This window comes from Phoca vitulina, unplaced genomic scaffold, assembly GCF_004348235.1.
Source record: "Phoca vitulina isolate PV1807 unplaced genomic scaffold, GSC_HSeal_1.0 scaffold26, whole genome shotgun sequence".
Taxonomy (NCBI): Eukaryota; Metazoa; Chordata; class Mammalia; order Carnivora; family Phocidae; genus Phoca; species Phoca vitulina.
In genome coordinates, this window is record NW_022589729.1 from 25511808 (window position 1) to 25531851 (window position 20044).

Genomic DNA, 20044 nt, shown 5'->3' on the forward strand with positions numbered 1-20044 from the left:
TTTCCCCTTCTTTTAATACTTTAGGGAATTTTCAAACGTCGGGATGTTTGGCTGTAATGCCCCAAGATTTGTTCTCCCTGAAAAAAATCATAGTGACAATTTATTAACTACAGAGCAACTTGGCTTTTAGGGGTCTGCAATTTCTATTTTGATTTACAAATATCCATTTGTGCTCAATAGACCTAATATTAAATCTTAATCATAATTAAGTTTCTTTTCATGCAATTACTTTATCTGCTAATTATCTTGTTTTTAATTCTAAAAATTGGGCAGAGTCAAATCGGTGGGGCATTACTTTTATTATAAGAAAATATATTTAAAGGTAATTCTAAGTTGAATTACATTGCATATGCAATGGTGTGTACATTTAAAATGAATCAGAAGTTTGGAAATCTGAAAACTATATGTATGTTTGAATATTTAAAAATTTTTTGTATTACCACTTTAATAGCTTTTACATACAGATATTGGAAACACACTAGTACAGTTAAACCTTAAATTAAACTGATGGGAAATAAAACTCCTTAGATTCAAAATGGTTTATTCACACAAATTTAATAGGATATATCACAATTGTTTGGTCCATAAATATTTAGGGGAAATAGTTTCTATACAATGCATTTATCAATAAACAAAGAAACATGGACAATTTTGCTAGACCACTTACTGTACTATAAACACGAAGCTCAATATATAAGATTATTGAATTTATCAACTATGTTTGAAAGAGTGCACAACTGCTTTCTATGACATGTTTGTCCCCTCTAACAGGATACACCATAAAAAGAGTTTCGGAAATAAGAGGTAAAACAGTACAAAACTAGTGAGGTGTCAAAAGGGCTTAAAACAGTTAATTTAACAAACAACACATATATCCTGATTTTTCACAAACTTACTTCCAAGTTATATCATAAGGCACATAGGAGAACTGAGTTATAATTAGTCTACTTAATAAAGTAGATCTATAGTACCATACATTGTTCTGTCAAAGAACAAAATTTATAAGTATCAATATTTTACCTGTAAAAGTGTATTAATAAGATCTCAGCCTTACCAAGGTTGTTTGGTCTGGTTAGTGGTAAATGCCCAAAATGTAATAGAAATATGAAAAGTCAAGATTTAAGCTCCATATAAGATGATAACCACACTTGCTAAATATATAATGGCAATCACACCTTTCTTCTGTTACAGTGTTAACTTATCTTCCACCATCTTTTTTTTTTTAAAAAATAAGCTACTTTCTGTGCTAATTTTCTAAAGACCCTGAGCAAAAGTTACAATAATGCACTTTAATGTGGGCAGTGAACTGTCAATATGTAACCACACATTTATACAGCCAGAAGGACACCTTTAAAATCTATTAAATAGCCACTTTGACCACCGAAGATTTAAGGGGTCCAAAAAGTGGGGAATATGTGCAAAGTTATTCTTAACAATCCACTAAAGCAAGACATAGATCTTGACTTCTTTTTTATTTATTTATTTATTTTTTTTAGGAAATCCACACTCTAATTGGTATTTAACTACAACAGAAGCATATAGATGAACATTCACCACTGCCCAGACCATTAAGATTTTAGCTTAAATTAAAAGAAAAAAAATGCTACTGTAAACTAGGAAATATATTCAGATCAGCATCCACAAGGCTTCTGAGTTTATCTACTTTAAGACTAATAACGTTCAATCTGTAATGTCAGAAAAGGGTTTTTTTCTGACAAATATATCAACCTATGCCAAAGTAAAATAAAGCAAAACAAACCAAAGATTTCTGGTTGTGAATATTAGTCTACTAAGGTTTTTTTTTTTTTTTAACATTATTCATATAGAATGCCAGATACAATATCATGGTACAGCTGAAGCCAATTAATAGATCTATTAATTAAATTATACTGATTTTTTAACTTCTTAAAAAATTATATTTTGCTTATTTCCATTTTCCCTAGGAAAAAAATTAATTTAGAAAGAATGGTTTTACAACTATCATTTTTAGCTTTAGGTTAAAAGTATAGAATTTCAAACTCTATATGGAATTTTCATAGATACACAGGGAGTTTAAATATTTTTCAAATGTTGAAAAACAAGTAACTAACTAACAAGTTTTGCTGGGATGTACATCCCAAAAAGAAGGAAAAGTCACGTCCTTGGAACAGATTTCCCACCTAATTAATCTTTCATATTTGGAGCTGCTATAGATAATGCTTTTGTTTAATCATATTCCTCATTTGTAAGAAAAAAGAATGATCAAAACATTATTTTCAGTTTTAAAATTAAAAAAACAATGTGAAGTTTTCAAAATTCCATAAGTACACATACAATCGCAAGATTTAAAAAATAACTTTAATTAATTATCTGATTCTTTATTAACCTAATCATTTAATTGGGAATATGATTATTTGCCCATCATAATACCACTTTTTTTTTCTTTGAGATTCTGGAAATAAGTAACATACAATTAATTTTAAGAGGCACTTATTAGAATAATTCAAAAACTCCCCTTACCAACTGAAAGATCTAATTTAAAAAAAAAAAACCCAAGTACACTTTGTAGACAAAAAAACAAAAACAAAAACAAAAAACCACTTTGTAAAGGAGACAATACTGTAAACTCATTTGCCAAGTGGCTGCAGATGCTACACACCAAGCTGTTGTTTTTATTTCCCAAATATCTTGTGGGTTAGAAAAAAAAAATCTTGTAAATAATAAAATAAGAATAATAAGAATAATAAAAGAAGAGGAAGAATTAAAAAAAAAAAACCAATGTTAGAAAAGGTTCGTTAAGGTAGTTTGTGAGGGGCTTCCGGATTCGTGGCTGTCCATGTTAGAGGTCACGGATGTCACTACAGTGATAGTGGGATTGGTCAGGTCTGTTAAAGTGGTCGCAGTGCCGGGTGGAGTAAGAGCGCCGCTGTCTGCTGAGGGCGGGGCCGGAAGCGACGTGCCATCAGCTTTATCAACACCCCCATTCTCCTGCCGCAAAAGGTTCCTTCTGAATTTGGCTCGTGCGTTTTGGAACCAAACCTGCAAACCAATCCCAATTGATTTCTTTACCGATGTTTATTTTAGACTTCTTTTGTTTTTTTCTCTTTCTTTCCTTCTTTTTTCCTTATCTTTTTTTTTCTTGCTTGCTTTTCTTTCTTTCTTTTTTTTTTTTTTTTTGAATGTATTTTTTTTTTTTAAATATAATTTTTTTTTTTTCTTGGGAGAGAAGGGCTTTTTTTTTTTTTTTTTTTTTGGCTTTCTTTTAGAACAGATTAATTCAAGTAATGCTACAGATATTCTCTCAACTGCATATATCCCCCCAGCATTAACAAGTGCCACTTAGGACAACTGATGCTTAAGTGGAAATACCATAGAAATGAAGGCACAGAGATAAAGGGGAAAAATATATCCTGATTCCTTAACTGATTATTATCTTTTGAGAATGGGGAGAGGCAGGATCACTGAAAGTTTTGCAAAGTAAGAATGACTCGTACGAAATGAACATCATTGAAACAGATTTCAGGCTATCCTTGAGTCTGACACATGGTAAGTAGTCTGTGCGTAGGAAAAACCCAGGACCACAGACCCCAAGCAACCAGAAACTGATTGGTGGAAATTTAAGTATCTGCAATTTGTCACTGAGAAGTAGAAGAGGATGACCGGTGACCCACAGCAACCCACTATAATTTCATTAGTTGTATATTCTTACCATTATGAGTTTAGGAAAACAATTGGACAGCACATCTAACTCCCAATGTTTAGTTTTGAAATATGGTTTACTAAAGTGGGAAAATACTTGCTACAGTTGGTTGCTGAGACACCGTAGTTGTGGCTACTCAGGAGTTGAAAAAAAAAGGGGGACGATCTGCATTTGGAAGTTCATGGCCTGTGAGTGAGGCTGCCAAGAGTTTGCTGAAATACAAAAGCACCAGCAGGTCCCCCTTCAACTCTGCACTGAGCCTAGTGTGAATGGAACTCTCTAAAGCCACAACTTGTACAAATAACATCAGCCACATTAGCAAAGCGGTGAGGCGAGCTGTGCTGGCTTTGGTGGCCCCATCTCTCCACCTACAGGGAGAAAGTGGCTGCATTTTAGAAGATCCTGGGAGTGTCTTTGGGCACCCTCCAGGAAGCCCCTGCAAAATTTCAGCCCACCCTCTTGGGAGATAACTAAGATAAACTAATGAAAAGCAGTACAGGAAATGTCTGTATTGCTCTAGACAGGGAAGAGAACTATTTTTACTGGCAAGGGTAGGGGTGAGGTATACATAGCCAATGATGGAGGTTTCTTACCTGCAAAACTCTTTTGGTGAGGCCTGTTTTCTGAGCAAGCTGCTTGAGATCCTTGGCATCTGGATTGTGGTTGATGGCAAAGTAGGATTTCATGGTCCGTAGCTGGTGATGCTTGAAGGAGGTTCGCATGCGCTTGGTCTTCTGCGAGGGTGGGTAAGGCTGCTGATCCCGGTCCAAGTGGTCTGCCTCATTCTCATTACAACCTGTTGCGGTAACAGCGAACAAGCAAGGGCTCAGTGGTAAGTCAGCCATTAGCTGCAGGGGTGGTAGGCTGTATGATGCTTTGATAATAAAGCAACAGTGGGAAAGCCTGTCAACCCACGTATAAGCAATATCTAGACCAAACAAAGAGGTTAATTACCAGAGTCCGCCAAACCAGCCTCTTAATATGGACACAACCAAAGTTTATGTAATAGAAAAATATTAGATAAATTCTCTCTTTTGCATAACGGTTGCTAGAAAGCTTAGGAAGACAAGCCCTAAGTGTGAAAGAAACATCCGAGAGTGAAAAGGAAAAGCTCTAATATATTTATACATATCGGCACCTGCCCTTCTACACACACACAGTTTTTAAAGACTCCATATTTTGTCTGTTTGTGAAATGAAACATACTGTCTGAAGGCACTGTTCTTTACCATGAGGGATATGCAAACAAGTAATTTCAGCTCTCTCAAATCTGAGAGTTTTTGAGAGCCTATCAAGTAAGGAAGAATCTAAGTCAGTTCCAATTTTTAGCTTTTCCTGATGTTCCTAGAGTCTTCACAATCAGGAAAAAGGTAGAAAGTGGCTGGAGAAAAGGGAGAAGTTACAAAATAAGAATTTGGAGATTTCTTATGTAATCCTAAGAATATTATTTTTGAGGGTTTTTAGCTATAACTGGTTAACATTGGGCAATCCCAGGAAGAAAACAGTTTTCCCTTGGAGTTATTTTAATAAATATTTCTGAAAGAGAATGAGCCCAGACTTCTATTCACTCAGTTCATGCCTGAAGCGCTCCCCACAGCTCACAGTTCAGAGACACTTATGGCGTTTATTTCTCCACTCAGATCTTGGCCCTTTTTGCTGTGGACGTGTGTGAGTGGGATGGCTGGCCTGGCAGAAAGAGGGTGACATCTCTCTCCTTGCAAAGCCCTGCTCAGCGTTGAGGGCAAAACAACCCAGCCTTTGAAACCAGCCTGAAAGTCATCATCCCAGGATGTAAAGTTGTACATTTAAAAGGCCATTTCCAATAACCTACTGGCTCTGCAAAGAAAATAGGATTACAAAATGAAAATATTTTGCTAAATATTGACTGATTTCATCTCAACTTAAAGGGCATGGCATTTTTTTTCTTTAAACCCTTACTTCAGTTACTTATATGATGCATTTTCAGATCTGATCATCCTACATTTTAGTACACTATAATAGAATATCTAAAATCAACCTGATCATGTCACTTGGTGGGAGGCAGACAAAACCTGAATCTGAAGAAAGTAAGGCATTTCTTAATATTAGCTCTTCTGCTTGATAAAAGATTATTTGTCTGCTATGCTCTGGTTAGAGTCATGTTCTAAAATTTATTTTTGGTTAAGTCAGCATATATACAGAAACAGTAGTTTTGGTCATCAACGAAGAGGTCATCACATTTCATTACAAAATCCACATAACAAGAAATTATCTCTAATGTAAGAAGACATTATATTAAGCATGAATTAATGTCTCCTTTGTTTATATTTCCATAAAACACTTAAGTAGAGAGCATATTTGCCAAAAGAGCAGATGAGTTCATTGAGAGAAAGATTATATAACTTTCACCTTTGTGTCCCCTAAGTCAAGTACAGGGCCAGGACTCAAAAGCATTTCACCAAGATTTTGAATCTTTGTTCATCAATAAAATTGAGTGACTATTAATGAAAAATCAAGTCAACTCAAAGGGAATCCAAGCTAGATATATACATACAAATGTTGAACATAGACTTCTTAAACTGCATCAGAAGAGTAACATGTACTCAGAGACAAGAGAAAGAATGTACTTTACATTTTACCCTATTTTAGCCCAGTGGGGGATATATTGGGTTCAAATATTCTACAGAATTGTACTTTCATATCCTCAAATGGATGAAACAGCATCTTATGACCTACTATAAAACTATACTTATCTCCAGTAAACTGAGCTATATTTCACAACCAGATTATAAATATGCCCACAACAAAATGGTCAAAGAGGCACACCTCAGTCATTGGAGGCTTCTTCAAATACAATTTCATTCCTATCATATATGAGTAACGTGTAACTTTTCCTGAACAGCACATCAGATTGAATGTTACACTTGGGATAGAAGATTTAAGTTAGTGTTTAAATAATGCCCTTAGCCATTCCCCCACCCCAAGATAATATTTCTTAGAGATGAGTATGATTCCTAACCTCACTATGTACTTCATTAGTCTTTAAAATGAAGTTTATGAAAAATAATTATAGAATAGTCTGATTAAATTGCTTTTCTGAATATGTATTCTATATTCATTATTGCTGATTAAAAACTCAGCAGATAACTTTAGTTCATTAAACACAATAATGGGACTTGTTTCCACATAGACTAACTCTTTATTTTTTTTTTAAAGATTTTATTTATTTATTTGAGAGAGAGAGAATGAGAGAGAGAGAGCACATGAGAGAGGGGAGGGTCAGAGGGAGAAGCAGACTCCCTGCCGAGCAGGGAGCCCGATGTGGGACTCGATCCAGGCACTCCAGGATCGTGACCTGAGCCGAAGGCAGTCGCTCAACCAACTGCGCCACCCAGGCACCCAGACTAACTTTTTATTAAGCAGATATTACTGTATGCTTTTCCTGTGACAGTGTCATCATATTATTCAACTTAAAAGACCAATCTGTTTCTTCCACAGAGTAACTCAGTGTATTATCCTAAATTGCTTGTTTAACTACAAATGCATTATATAAACTTGCAAGTGATTGTGTTTCCCCAGGGTCTACTTCTAAAGCTATATGTGTTCCCCCTGAATTATGAGATGAAATGATAACTCTCTTAAAACTGCTTTAACCATCCACCTCTAAGTACACATCTGGCATTATAAAGTCAGTGAGAAGATCTAAATATTTTATTTTCCAGTCACTTACGAAGTGGTCACCTATACTGAAGTGAGTTTCTGTTCTGAAGGTATATAACCTTCTGAGAACTAACTGATCCCTGGGAGACCACTAGGGGTCAGTGCCAGGCTAATTTAACAACCATCAGGAGCTTTTGAAGTTTGGAATTGAAGAAAACCTACACTTGGGAAGGGAGATTTTTAAAACTAGAAAAAATGTAGTCTCTCCATTAATGCTAAATTACCCAAATAAGAGTTGCCTATCCTAGACTAAATCTTCTTCTCACCCCTGGAGGGCTGCTTTCCAATCCAGCATTCCAAATAAACTATGTCTCTTTCTAAAATATCTGCCTGCTATCTGCACAAGGAGGTATAAACTAAATTAGGAATATTCTCATTAAAATGTATTTGCCAGATGTCAAGCACTAAGTGATCTTTACCAAGTTTTACATCTTCTCTCGATGTCTTTGAATCCTAAACACATTTTTTGTATATGTTTTTTTTAAAATATATTGATGTATAAATTATATTTGTCTAGTGTCAATTTTACTCTTTCTGAGACTAGGTTACATTTAAGCAGAGATGACAATGTAAGATCCAGAGAAAGCTAAAATAATGAGTTAACATGTTTTAAATTTGCTGAAGCTTTTCTTTTGCTAGTTTTGTAACAAACTTGCATTAGATTCATAAACATTTTTTTAATACCGGGGTTGATTTCTGGTCATGTATCCTTAACCCAATTTCTCTAGATTATTTTCATCTGATTTTAAAGAAGTATATACTATTCATTTGTATCTCTAGGGAAAGTCCGGAAAGGATGGGGTGGATGCTAATTAATAAGCATCCAGTCTGAGGTGGTGTGATGTACAAACACAGGATAGGGAGGCCTCAGCAACCCTTTCCTCCCGCATGACCAAAACAGCATCACCTTTCTCAATAAACCTTGCAGCAGCACTAATTTGCAAACTAAAGACCGAAGTGGAAGGAGATTTTCATTCTTTTTTTTTTTTCTTAAGAAATAAATGTGCAAGCTCTAGAAGTAGGGGATACTAAATTCTACTGTTCTTAAAGCTCCCCGGATCTTTCTAACATAAAGTAAGATCCAAGACAAAATCAATTTTAGCTAGCTAGATTAAATAAACAAGCGCAAAAACTAGGATTCCTGCCGCGTGGCTAGAAATCGCCACCCTTCCGCACATTTTCTCGAGGCTGAGGGATTCCCTCTCTCCAAAGGACTCGCTCGTTATGTGGGTCTCGGCCTCTTGGTCTCTGTCTCTGTCTCTCTCTAATTAGGGCATTAGGGCCTTGGTGAGCGGCTCGAGATTCCGATGTCATCTTCTATTAATAAAGAACAATTAGTGCCCTGCCTGTCCTGCTCCGGGGACCTCGCATCAAAGGAGATGAAATGAGCGCGCTGGGCAAAGTGGCCCCGAACCAAAAGCCCTTGCGGAAGCGCAGCAGGGGCGAGCACGAGGCCGCGACCCGCAGCCGGGGGTTGGCAAAACCCGGGGCTGCGCCCGCGGCCCTAACACAAACCGGTCCGGGTGGGGTCTGTTGCGAGCCAGCCGCTCTTTTCCTTTGGTCTAGCGACCCTGGCATGAACCCTCTAGGGACAAGTGTAGCGGCGCTGAGCTCCCTGGTCCCTAATCTCCGTGGGACGCCGCCCGCCGCGCTGACCGGGTTGGGATTCCTTCTTCTCAGTTAAATCAGCCGAGAACCCCAGGAGGAAGCCGAGCACAAGGCTGGGGAGAGCCCGCTCGTCCAGAGAGCCTTCCCCTAAAAACTCCGGGCTCAGAGCAGGACTTTTAGTTCCAAATGATTCACACTGGCTATGTGACCGTGGATAAATCACTTATCCGAATGGATAACGTTCCTTTACCATCGAGCAACAATGGGTCAGGCCCCCTACCCAGCACTGGGGACTGGAAGACGAAAACCAGCAAGATCTGTGTTCTGGGATGTCCATGCTTGGGCTGGTATCTGGGTACTCATGGTATCAGAGTGGGGTTTGCCACAGAGAGGTCCCCAAGGTCCCTCCCAATAGAATGGACTCCCTAGCCTGAGTCGCCTGCCTCTGAGATTCCCATCCAGGGCTGGGCCCAGCATGGGAAACCAGGCCTTAGTTGCCCAAAAGTTAGCCTGGGCTTTCCAGGCCCCTTTTCCCAGTGTCTGGAACTCAAAGAAAGAGCTTCCTTCCTGCTTGGAGGAAGCTATGATCTGCAATGTCCATCTCCATCCTCACCTGGGGGATGGAGAGCTGGGCAGACTACCAACCATGGGAAAGTAGTGAATGAGAGAGATTGATAAATGATAGGTGTCCCCCAAAGCAAGGAAGAAAGTGTGCTCTCAGGCCTGTTGCCTGCATTTTGTTTTTAATTAAGAGAGGAGGCCGGTGGAGGACAGAAGAGCAGCCTGTCACACCACTAAGCCTCCTCAGTGGGCCTGACCTGGAGCTTCTTTCATTTTCCCAAGGGGTCTGGATGTCCGGATGGTTGACCATACAGGGAATGAGCTGGTTGGATGAGTACCCTGACCTACAGAAGGGACAGGCCAGCTCAACTGTGGAGAGTGATTCCTACCCCTACAGCTGCTTTTCACCAAGATCAGGGATTCGGTTTTCAACACTCTTGCCAACTGTGTTCCTGATTAACTCTGGGCTGGTGACCACAGCCTCTGCCCCCTCTAGACAGACTGAAGTTGGGCTCTGAAGATTTTTTTTTTTTTTTTCAGTATATAGGAAAACCTCCTCCAGGATCTATAATTTGGCTTCCACACAGGAATTGCCCTGGGGCTGTTTTGCTCCAACTGGGAGCCAGAAACTAATGGGCTCATTAACTAATGGGCAACAAGGTTTTGGCTCTGCCTGTTTGGGGGAAGTCATTGCAGCCCCAGGGTCATGAATGTGTTTTTTGCCACAACCTAAATAAAGGTCTTTCTCTCCCCTCTCCCTTTCTCCTTCTTTCCCCCTCTCCTTCTCTCCCTCTTTCCCCTTCTTCTGAGTGAAAGGGAGTTGTACTGAGGAAAGAGTTAAGAGTTAAGCAAAACCCCCTCTTGCCACCAGATCTTGAATGGGAAAGGAACTCTATGGAATCCTCCTCAGGACAGCCAGAGGCCAGGGCTGGAGGGGGGCAGGGGTGAGGGGGAGTAGTAAGGGCCCACCTGAGTTGTAATTGACGATGTCCACTCCCAGCGCTGGGCTCTTCCGCTTCCGGGGCCGCCCTTTCTGCACCGTGCCAGTGCCATTGAAGTAAGGCAGGGCCAAGCCGCCGCTCTTGGCCGCCAGCTCGGTGTAGCTCAACTGCGGTGGATACTCCCCTTGCAAGAGGGTCTCGAAGTGGGCGCGGCAGTACACCAGGCTGTCCTTCATGCCAAAATGGTCGCCCGTGGTCAGGGTCTTGTTGCAAGTGGAGCAGGTGAAACAGCTCAGGTGGTAGACAGAGTCTCGGGCACGCATGACCATCTCGGAGGCGGAGATGCCAAGGTGGCAGCGGGCACATCTCTGCACAGAGAACCTTCTGGAAAAAAAAAAACAAAACAACGTCAAGTCAGGGCGCTGGGTGAGGCAAAGGCAGGGCCATCTCCCACCCGTGACACCTGGAGTTTGGTCAGCAGTGGTCCTAGACTGACACCTAGGAGGGCTCTGACAGAAGAGGACACCGGTCCATTTGGTCATTAATTTTACTTGCTTATGACCTGTTCTGGTGGGTGAAGCAGGACAAAGAACCCTTACATTAAAATGAGAAGAATCGGGTAACATCCTCAGTTTCCTTCTCTGGAAAGTTAAGATTTAAAAAAAAAAAACAACCAAACAAACAAAAAGCCAAAAAAAAAAAAAAAAGAGAGAGAGAGAGAGAAAGAAAGAAAGAAAAAGAAAAAGCCCAACAACCAAACAAACCCGCACTAGCTAACTCAAACGCTATGTAAAGAATATTAAATTGCGATGCCAAGGGAAAGGGTTTCATCCGTTACAAAACACTCTATGAAGGGTGGTATTATTATTATTTATGGATGTGTGCGTGTGCCTGAAAGCATTCAGACAGACGCTTTTGCAGAAGAAATCTAATTCTTTTTAAATCACCTCTCTCCCTTTGGTTGAGAGCGGAGCTAGGTCACTTGCACATAGTTCTCTTTCCCACTCCAGAAAAAATAACTGGGAAGCATCAAAAAACATCCCTGGAGTTTGTTCGCCAGGCTAGCCGGCAAGGTTCTAACTAGCAGTAAATGGAACTCAGAACTGAGTGGCTTGGGTTTCACCAACGGCGATTATTCCTTTTCATGGTCATTTACGTGGTCTCCCGCCACCCTCGCAAAAACCTAACACCGGGTTCCGGCTGCGCCGGCCACCAGTTCAATTCCAAGGTGCGGGTCTCGCCCAGTTCGTAGTAAACGGAAAAAAAGAAAAGAAAAAAAAAATACCCGCTTTAGTCTCGGTCGACAGACACATATTCATTCACTATTTCAAGATTTCTCCAGATTCCCTCTACTGAACTGTGAAGTGTCGGGAGTGGGGGATAGTCACTGGTAGCTCTTGACCTCGGGTGTTCCTCCCACCCATCCTCACCGCCCTTGGTGGGGGTGGCGCAGCTGGAAGGCGTATGCAGTGGACTTCCCCTGTCTCGGGATTGATAACCGGACCCCGAAGGGGCGAAAGGTGGGGGACAGAGAAGAGGCTCCCGGGCTCGGGCAGGTGGCCCCGCCAGGTGTACCGGGGCGTAAGGGATAGGGGCGGGAATACCTGTAGTAATCCTCCTTGCAGTAAATGCTACCGTCCTTGGCGAAGCAGGTGAGCTCGGACTCGAGGGCCAGCTTACATTCACAGCACTTCAGGCACCTCAGGTGCCACTGTTTGTCCACAGCCAGCAGGTAGTACCTGTCCGAGATCTTGCCCCCGCAGCCGGCGCACAGAGCAGGCTTCTCGGGGCTTAGCGGGGGCATGCCCTGCAAGGCAAGCACAGCGCACCGCTGAGGACGGAGCGCGGCGGGGACGCACAACGCGGAGTTCCCTCCCCGCAGCGCGAGTTTCAGTCGTTCCGGGAGCATGGCAAGTGTCAGGGGCCACAGCGCAAAGGCAAACGTCGGGGGAAAGTTAGCGATTTTTCCTTTTGCGACTCACTCCCTTTCTGCGGTGTCTGCCTGAACCCGGCGTTCGCATTCTCCCGGGACTATTAACCTAAACACAGGCTGGCCATCTCCACCCTCTTCTAAAACCTTAAAGACATGCCGTCCACCTCGAAACTCTTTTAAAAATGCTAGGAGCGCATTGAGTATAGTTTGGCGGATGCTCCCAAACTCGAATATACATGCTAAAAATTGTGGCTTTCAACGCACACAAAATAAAACAACGGAAATTTTTACTGGGGAATGGAAAGGAAATTTGAACGAACACAGATTGTTTTGAAACCATTCCATTTCCCTAAATTCTTATAGGCAGCGTTAAATTAAAAGGAAGGGAGAGATTATGATACCTGTGCTCCTAATTTGGTCGACATTGTTTTGACCGGGGTGTATTTGGCTGTTCTCTCATTTCCAGGGATATTGGTCCTCTCCCCAGTAAGGGTATAAAGTGCCTGTTCCCAGGAAGAGTCCGTTGTCTAGTCCCCTCTGCACAGTCCCCCTTTCGCCCTGCATTAACCTACCCGGGAGACCTGTGTCCTGAAAATCTGTTTAGTGCCCAAGTTCAGCTTTCCCCCGCCCCCCGCTTACCCACCGACCAGGCTGAAGATGAGGAAACCTCACCGTGACGAGCCCAGCCCCTCTACGAGATTCGGGTTTGGGTTGCTTTTTGGTTTTAAACAGGATAGCCACAACAAGGAAAAAGAAAAAGAAGAAAGTAACCACTGGTCATTTCCCTCAAGACTAGCAGAAATGGGCTGGACTTCCCCACAAAACTTTGGCGGGCCTGGAAAAGTAAAGTTTCTTCCCTTTACTCAGACCTGGGGCCCTCCACACTATGTTCAGTTTGCAAATGTGGAAACATCCACCAACTCGGCTACTTGGTGTAACCCAAAACACCACTGACCCGCCGGAGCAATCTAAAGGGTTGGTTCGAGCTACAATGCCGGGTGTGATGTCGAAGGATCTACACAGCTCTGTTTGGCTGAAATCATTTCCGGAGACTTCTGTAGTTTTTCCCCTCCGGCTCGTAAGTGGGAAAGGGAAGCACATAGATTATTAATTGGCTTTATTAATTGGACGTGACTTTTATTAATATGAATAGTAGTAACAGTGGTAGTTGATTATATCGTTTAAGGGTAGAAAGTTCTCGCGCGTAGGCTAGGTGCTCCTCCGGGTTTTTATTAGATTTCCCCCCTACACGTTACACCCGCCCGGCCCGGAAGTTGAACGCAGTCTTGTTTCGCTAGAGGGGCCGGGCCGGGCTGCCCGAGACCCCGAAAATCGCTGGGTTAGGCAGTGCCGCGCTCCGAGCGTCCTGAGAACTGAAGGTGGCCCAGTGGAGTCTGAGTCCTCTCCAAAGATCCCGTCATCACACCCAGAGACTAGAACCACCTGGGCTCCTGCTTGGCCCCGACGCCTCGGCCGCGCGCGCCGTCCGCGCATTGCCCGCACCCAGCTCGCCCTCCCTGCCGCTGTCCTCGCCCGGGAGGCGCCCGGAGTCAGGCGGGGCCGGAGACCGGAGTCTGAGGTCTGCAGAAGGGGACATCCCCGTCCTCTCACTCTCGGCCCTCCCTGCTCTGCCGGGAACAGCTGCGGCACAGAGTAGCGAGCTCAGGGTCTCGGTTGCGGAGACATTTCAAGTCAGAAAAGGGGTTTTCTTAGCCCGGCAGGCAGTCAGACCGGAGAAAACCCACCCGCCAGCCTGGAACGGACGTCCCTAGGACCCTCCATCCTCAGCTCGGCCGGCCAGGGAATGGAGGCTCGGCTTCGCGGAGCGCGCTGGGGCGCCAGGCTCCCGCCGCCGAGGGGCCCGTCCTTACCGCGTCGCGGCCGTTGAGCTGAGCGCCTTTGGCCAGGCGGGCCTCGGTCTTAGATCTGCGCTCCATCTCCTCCATGATGCCTTGGATGTGGCCTCCGGAGATCCCGTGGAAGAGCATGGCTGGGGGACGGAAAGGACACGAATTGTCTTCTGCTCGGCACCCCACTATTTCCATATACACACGCCCGCGGCTCTCAGCTCATCCGAGTGAAGGAGCAGAAGGGACGGCAGAGAGCTGCGTGTTGGAGGAGCGCAGAGACGCTCGGGGACGGAAGGCAAGAGGAAGAGAGGGAAGAAGAAAGAGGCAGACGGAGTGGAAATTGGTCTGCTCGGAAAAGAAAAAACAAAAAAAGAAAAAGAAGGGGGAAAGCCCAGCGGCTCCCTGAAGGAGATGTGCAGAAAACAAACAAACAGGGGCGGAGGGGAAAGGAGACGAAGAAGGCGAATCTTACTGCTCCGAGAGATCGAGTTACTAATGGGAAACAACTGCAGCGGGGGGAGGAAAACAAAATCTGGTGAAGAAAGAAAATAGTTTTGAACACAAAGAAAGAAAAAGAAGTGCTATTTTCAGCGGTCCCTGGCTGCTTGCAAGTTCCCAGTGCCTGTAGGTTGGGTTGGGGACTGCTCCTGCCGTAGCTGTGTCCAATTTGTTAAGAGACTAAAGCCAGCCCATTTTTGATAATTTAGTAGGAGGAGTTCTCTCCCTGGAGCTGCCGCGGATTTTTATTCAGACAACAAAGACCTGTCATACTCCTCTCAACCCCCTGGTGATGGGCAAGCAGGGACAAACATTACAAAAGGGAGGGGGTTGGAGGGGGGGTTAGTAGGAGGGGGCATTTACTTCCCCCCAACACACACACACACACACACACACAAACACACATATCCTTCCAAGAGTTCTCAGTAATCATGTTTTAAAGGGGAAAAGGAGCCCTTATTGTCCCCGCCCTGGTGCAGGAGGCAGAAAGCCTATTTGGTCCAAGTTCAAGATCAGACCCCAGCTCAAGGCATACAGGATGTCAGCTCCAAACTTTGGGTGTCCTCCTTGTGGACTTTATGGTCCCTAACTTACAGGGGACCCCAAATACGCAAACGTTAAACAGATATTCCTCCCTTCCCCTCTTCCTCAACTCACTTTTTAAAAGCAGGTCGCCTCACCTCCCCTAGAGGCCCTCCACCCTACCAGGGCCTGGAACATCACCCAACGTGAATAACAGGCTACAAGAACCTAAGATTCTGAAGTTTACTTTTGGCCAAAAGGTTTTGTTTGAAAAACGAATGTAGAGGACAGGGCATGGACTTTTTTGGTGGGGGGAGGGAGTACTCAACTGAACCATGACACGGGGTGAGGTATTCTCTTACCCAACTCAAGATTGAATGTAAACTGCTGGTGATCCTAGTGTCCCACTTGAAACTCCTCAATGTGGGCAGCCAGTGGAGGACCCCTGCAGGACTAGTGCGTGCCCTATTGCGTGCTGTTCCCACCGCCCTGGCAGGACAGGGGCTTGTAAAACTGGATGCACCGCACATTTAGGAGGATGTGAAAGGGGCTCCTCGCTGTGGAGGAGGGGAAGGTGAGAGCTGACAAGCAGAACGGCAGACCTGCGCCTCACAAGAGGCGGGATTGTTCTGTCTCCCTCTGTTCCCACTAGCGGTGGCCCCTCCTTGGCCCTATTAAAAAGTGTCCGCAACACTCTGATATTGTCGATTCATTCAAACCACCAGAAGCCCCCTAGGGGCCCGAAGCATAGAGCAGTGGCAGGAACCAACCCAACTTTATAATCAGCGAAAGGAGGAAGCCAGGGCTGCTCCCCCTTTCTTTCCTTCCTCCTGCCTGCCTGCTTCCCACCACTCCCCATCATCGGCTTTCCCAGGAATGGCTCATGTCTCCACACACCCTGGGTACCTCAGAGGAGTACCCTGTTGGCAGATTGCTTCCCTCTAGGGGAACGGTGGTCAAATCTGAAAAGATGAAGGGAGAGAGGGAGGAAGAGAAAGAGCAGGGAAGGATGAAGGAAGAATAAAAGGGGAAGGGAAGAAATAAGAGAATGAGAATGAGAGGGAAAGGAAGGAAGGAAGGAAGGAAGGAAGGAAGCGAAGGGAAGGCAGACAAGAATGGAGGCGGAAGGGAACTTGTGCAGCAGTCTGACTTCCTGTCCCAAAGCATCGCCTTCTGAAGCTGCTGGAGTCACCTCTTCCATGAAACCCAAGACTCCACTGCTTCCCCTTGCTCTTTTCTCGGGGTCAAAAATAATGTTATTTGCAGACTGGACGCTGTTACAGTCCTCCGGGTGCCAGAATACAGCTCATAAAACACAATTTCACACAAAAATGAAGCCAATCAAGTGAACTAAGCTGGAGACCTCCCCCCTCACTTTGGCAGCCCTACCGGACAGCAGGGCTGCTATTTACTGTAAGTAATGTAATTAGCCCCTTTGGATGGAAATCAATGAGCTTTTCAAACCCACGTGCACAAACGAAGGGCCCCAAGGAGGGGCTGGGAGCAGCAACCCTTTCAGAGACAGCAGGTCCTCTCACAAAGGGGCAGATTGCCTTCCCACAAGTCAGCAGCTAAATGGACTCAGATCCCGAGGAGGAGGAGGAGAAGGAGGAGGAGGAGAAAGAGGTGGGGTCTTTGAGAAGAATATCAGTCAACCCAGGCAACCCAAGGAAGCTCCAAGGAAAAAGTAAATTTGGGACCTCAATCCAGCGACCTGCTTTGTCTAGTTTCTGGACTAAACTACAGCTCTCACACCCCACACCCATTGCCCGCCTACCAAATGGGGGTGTTGGAATTAGGTTTGGCTGTTGTTGAATTTTGGTCCTGCTCAGCAAAAACAACAAAGAATGCAAGAACACAACCCTGTTCTTGCAAGAGATAAACTTTGGAGACTTAATGAAGTGAAAGTTTAACAAACAGCTCCAGGAAAAATAGTTCTGTGAAATCTCCAAGGAAGCCAATCACAGAAGTCCTGTACACCATCCTTCATCCATTCATCTGTTCCACAAATATTTGTTAATCGTCTATCAGGTACAGGCAGGGCAGAGCACCTTCTACAGTCAGCTTTGGGGTTGGATCCCAGCTATGCCTGCTTTTTAAATAAAACTTAGGTTATAAGTTCCTGCACCCAGTGGGTGTTGTTACTTCCCATAAAGAAGTGTACTGCCAGGAGTCTTCCTTCTCAGCCAAGGCAGGAAGTTTGCAGAGCTAGGGGTGGGGCAGGGGGTGCTGCTGGAGTTTGGGAGGTCCTTTTTAGTTCTGCAGAAATTGCTCCCCACCCGCCCAGCTCTGCCTCCTCTCACAGTTCCTTAAAGAGGATGCCCATGGTGGGGGGTGGGAGGACATGCTCCAAGAACTGGATGTGTGATCTGGGGTATCCTTTTTGTCTTGGAGTCCCAAAAGGTTACCTAAGAGGGCCCCCCCTCACTACCTCTTATACACAAAGGGAGTAAGTGCTTTAAGGAGAGCATCTTTGTAGCTCTGATTTCTTTCACCTCTGGAGAGGAGGTACTGGAGCCCGGTGTCCCTCAGAATCGCCTGAGAGTGCTCTATAAAAGTTGGAGTGCTCCCTGGTTCATTTCCTGGGGCTCCGCCTCTCTAAATGGGACAGGTGCAAGGGGCTGTCCCCCACCTGCAGCCCATAATAGGATCTCAACTCACCTCCCTGAACTCAGAGCTCTATTTGGAGTGGTGGGGCAGAACCCTGGCCAGTTGCCACCCTCCTCACAATTGGGCACACGCAGTCCATTCTCTTCTTTGCTCCATGATCCATCCATCCGGCTACTGTTGCCGCTTTCAGAAAAGCAGTTGGCTGGTCGCTAGCGGGGCAGAGCAGTAGGGAGGGAGTTGATGGTTCAGGGTCCTGGAATCTCCAAGAAGGCAGCAAGTTTGTCCCAGGCTCTGGCCCAGAAAAGCTCCCAAGAGGGCAAGAGAGGGGAAATAAGGGAAGGCATAGCTTTACCCAGGGAGCAGTAGAGGCTTTAGGATCCAGAGAGGAAAATAACCCTGCAGACCCATCTCTTGAGAGCATTGGCAACTTAAGTTCTCTTTATATCTGACTTTTGGAAGCCAAGATCCTGTACCCCCAGTTTGCCCTTCAAGAGCAGAGGTCACCTTTCCTCCTGACCCTGTTAAACTGGTTGGGGAGCCCCTTTGGTCTGAAAGGTGCAGGTCTTGAAGCAGTGTCTGTCTTTGGGCACTGTCGTGAGCACCCCAGGGCCCGGGGTAGTGGACGTCGTCTGGGGCTGGGAACCGCGCGCTCAGTCCTGGTCTCCCCGGCTGCGCTGGGCAGGAGGTGAGCCGATGGCCCCAAGCCGCCAGGCCTTTCTCTAGTCGGTGGGCATAGGGAATCTCTATGTTCAAACAGATCCACTGGCATTGCCGCACGGGCGCATCTCTGATTCAGTCTTGCTGGGAGGGCCTCCCTCCAGACAGATGGGAGCGGGCCGAGCGGAGCTGGGGGAGCCCTCCTGCACCGAGGGGAGACTCAGGGCCGCGCCCCAGCTGCGCGCCGCTTGCGCCGCAGGGCCCTACCCTTCCGTGCACTCTGACCCACGCACATCCTCTGTACCCGCAAAGCCACCCGACCGTCGTTTGCTCCCTTCAAATCTCTGTCTTCCGTGGTCCCTGGCTTCTTCTCCCGGGGGGCGGTTGCCACATCCGAAATCCGAAGCCCCTTTACCTGACATTTGCTGTGCCGTGGGCCCTCACCCGCCCGAGGAATAAAGGGAGACGTCCCGCACAGCGTCCTCTGAGGTCGCGCGCAGGAACGGCTGCGCGGGGTTTGCATTGAACAAAAAATGCGGGGGAAGCCAGTTTCCAGTTAAGCCCCACACAGGTGAGAAACGGTGTCAGCCCTGCCCCCCACCATCCCTTCCAGCGGGGAGACGCCCCCAGCAGCACCACGGAGGATCGAAGGCGCATCCATCACGCTGCTGACAACTCGCGGCTCAGCTGCACCGTGACCTCCACCTCCCCCTCTCCATCCTCAAAAAAGTCAAAGACGTTCAAGGAAAGGCAAAAGGAGGGAAACGCAGCTTTCAGGAATCCTGGCAGGAGACTGAACGAGACTGCATTGAGCCTTCGAAGCGCGATTTAATTTCTAACACACACACACACACACACACACACACACACACACACACACACCTCTTTCTTTCACCCAATGAAGGCGCGCACACGTGTGCGCGCGCACACACACACACACACACCAATGTGCACACCAGCCCAAGAAAAAGGGCAGAGGAAATGAGAAGGAACCTGGCGTATAACTCACCTGCCTCTAGAGTGGTGCCGTTCAGCATTCTTAGAGCAAAAGGAGTTGATCACGCCGTAATGGTGGCTGCACTGGCAGAAAAAAGCCGCGCGTTAGCGGGGCGTTGCGGCCCGGGGGCCCCGGAGCCTCCTACCACCCCGCTGGGGCGCGTCCGAACTGCTCCTCCCGCCGCGACCTCGGGTCCTGGGAGGCTTCGATTGAAGCCCAGCCTGCCTCCGCTAGTGCCCGAGACGCTCCTGGGGTGCCCGGCCGTCCGGGCGCACGCCCAGGCCAGAAAACCGCTCCGACGAGACAACCCCCGTGGGATCTTACCTTGAGGTCCAGACGTTTCCCCCAAGAACCCGGTGCTCGGCGAGGGAGGGCGGGAGGCGGCGGCCAGAGGTGCGGGCTGGTCCCCAGGTCTCGCCGAGGATTCCTCTGTTGATCCAAATAAATAAACCGTTGGATGGAAATCTCTCTCTCTCTCTCTTTCTCTCGA

The 20044-nt window shown here is 45.8% G+C and overlaps 1 protein-coding gene across 3 annotated transcripts; it reads right to left on the reverse strand.

The window, feature by feature from the left end:
• Window positions 1-20: 20 nt before the first annotated feature.
• Window positions 21-19594, reverse strand: LHX9 (LIM homeobox 9). Of its 3 annotated transcripts, XM_032422441.1 has the most exons (6): window positions 19567-19594; window positions 14292-14410; window positions 12092-12294; window positions 10516-10871; window positions 4273-4475; window positions 2761-3018 (listed from the first exon to the last, which is right to left on the reverse strand). In XM_032422441.1, the coding sequence occupies exons 1-6, from the start codon at window positions 19592-19594 to the stop codon at window positions 2761-2763; spliced, it is 1167 nt and encodes a 388-aa protein (XP_032278332.1). The 3 variants fall into 3 exon arrangements, with proteins under 3 accessions (XP_032278333.1, XP_032278332.1, XP_032278331.1); XM_032422442.1 differs by lacking the exons at window positions 2761-3018; window positions 19567-19594 and adding an exon at window positions 21-77 and having other exon boundaries at window positions 14292-14465; XM_032422440.1 differs by lacking the exon at window positions 19567-19594 and having other exon boundaries at window positions 14292-14465.
• Window positions 19595-20044: the final 450 nt, after the last annotated feature.

Excerpts from the sequence above, each read along its gene's own strand:
- LHX9 (XM_032422440.1), bottom strand. The coding sequence starts at position 14,465 with ATGGAAATAGTGGGGTGCCGAGCAGAAGACAATTCGTGTCCTTTCCGT. Across the intron at positions 10,872-12,091 it reads TGCAAGGAGGATTACTACAG|AAGGTTCTCTGTGCAGAGAT; the intron begins GTATTCCCGCCC and ends TTTTTTTTCCAG. Across the intron at positions 4,476-10,515 it reads CATCGTCAATTACAACTCAG|GTTGTAATGAGAATGAGGCA; the intron begins GTGGGCCCTTAC and ends TTACCGCAACAG.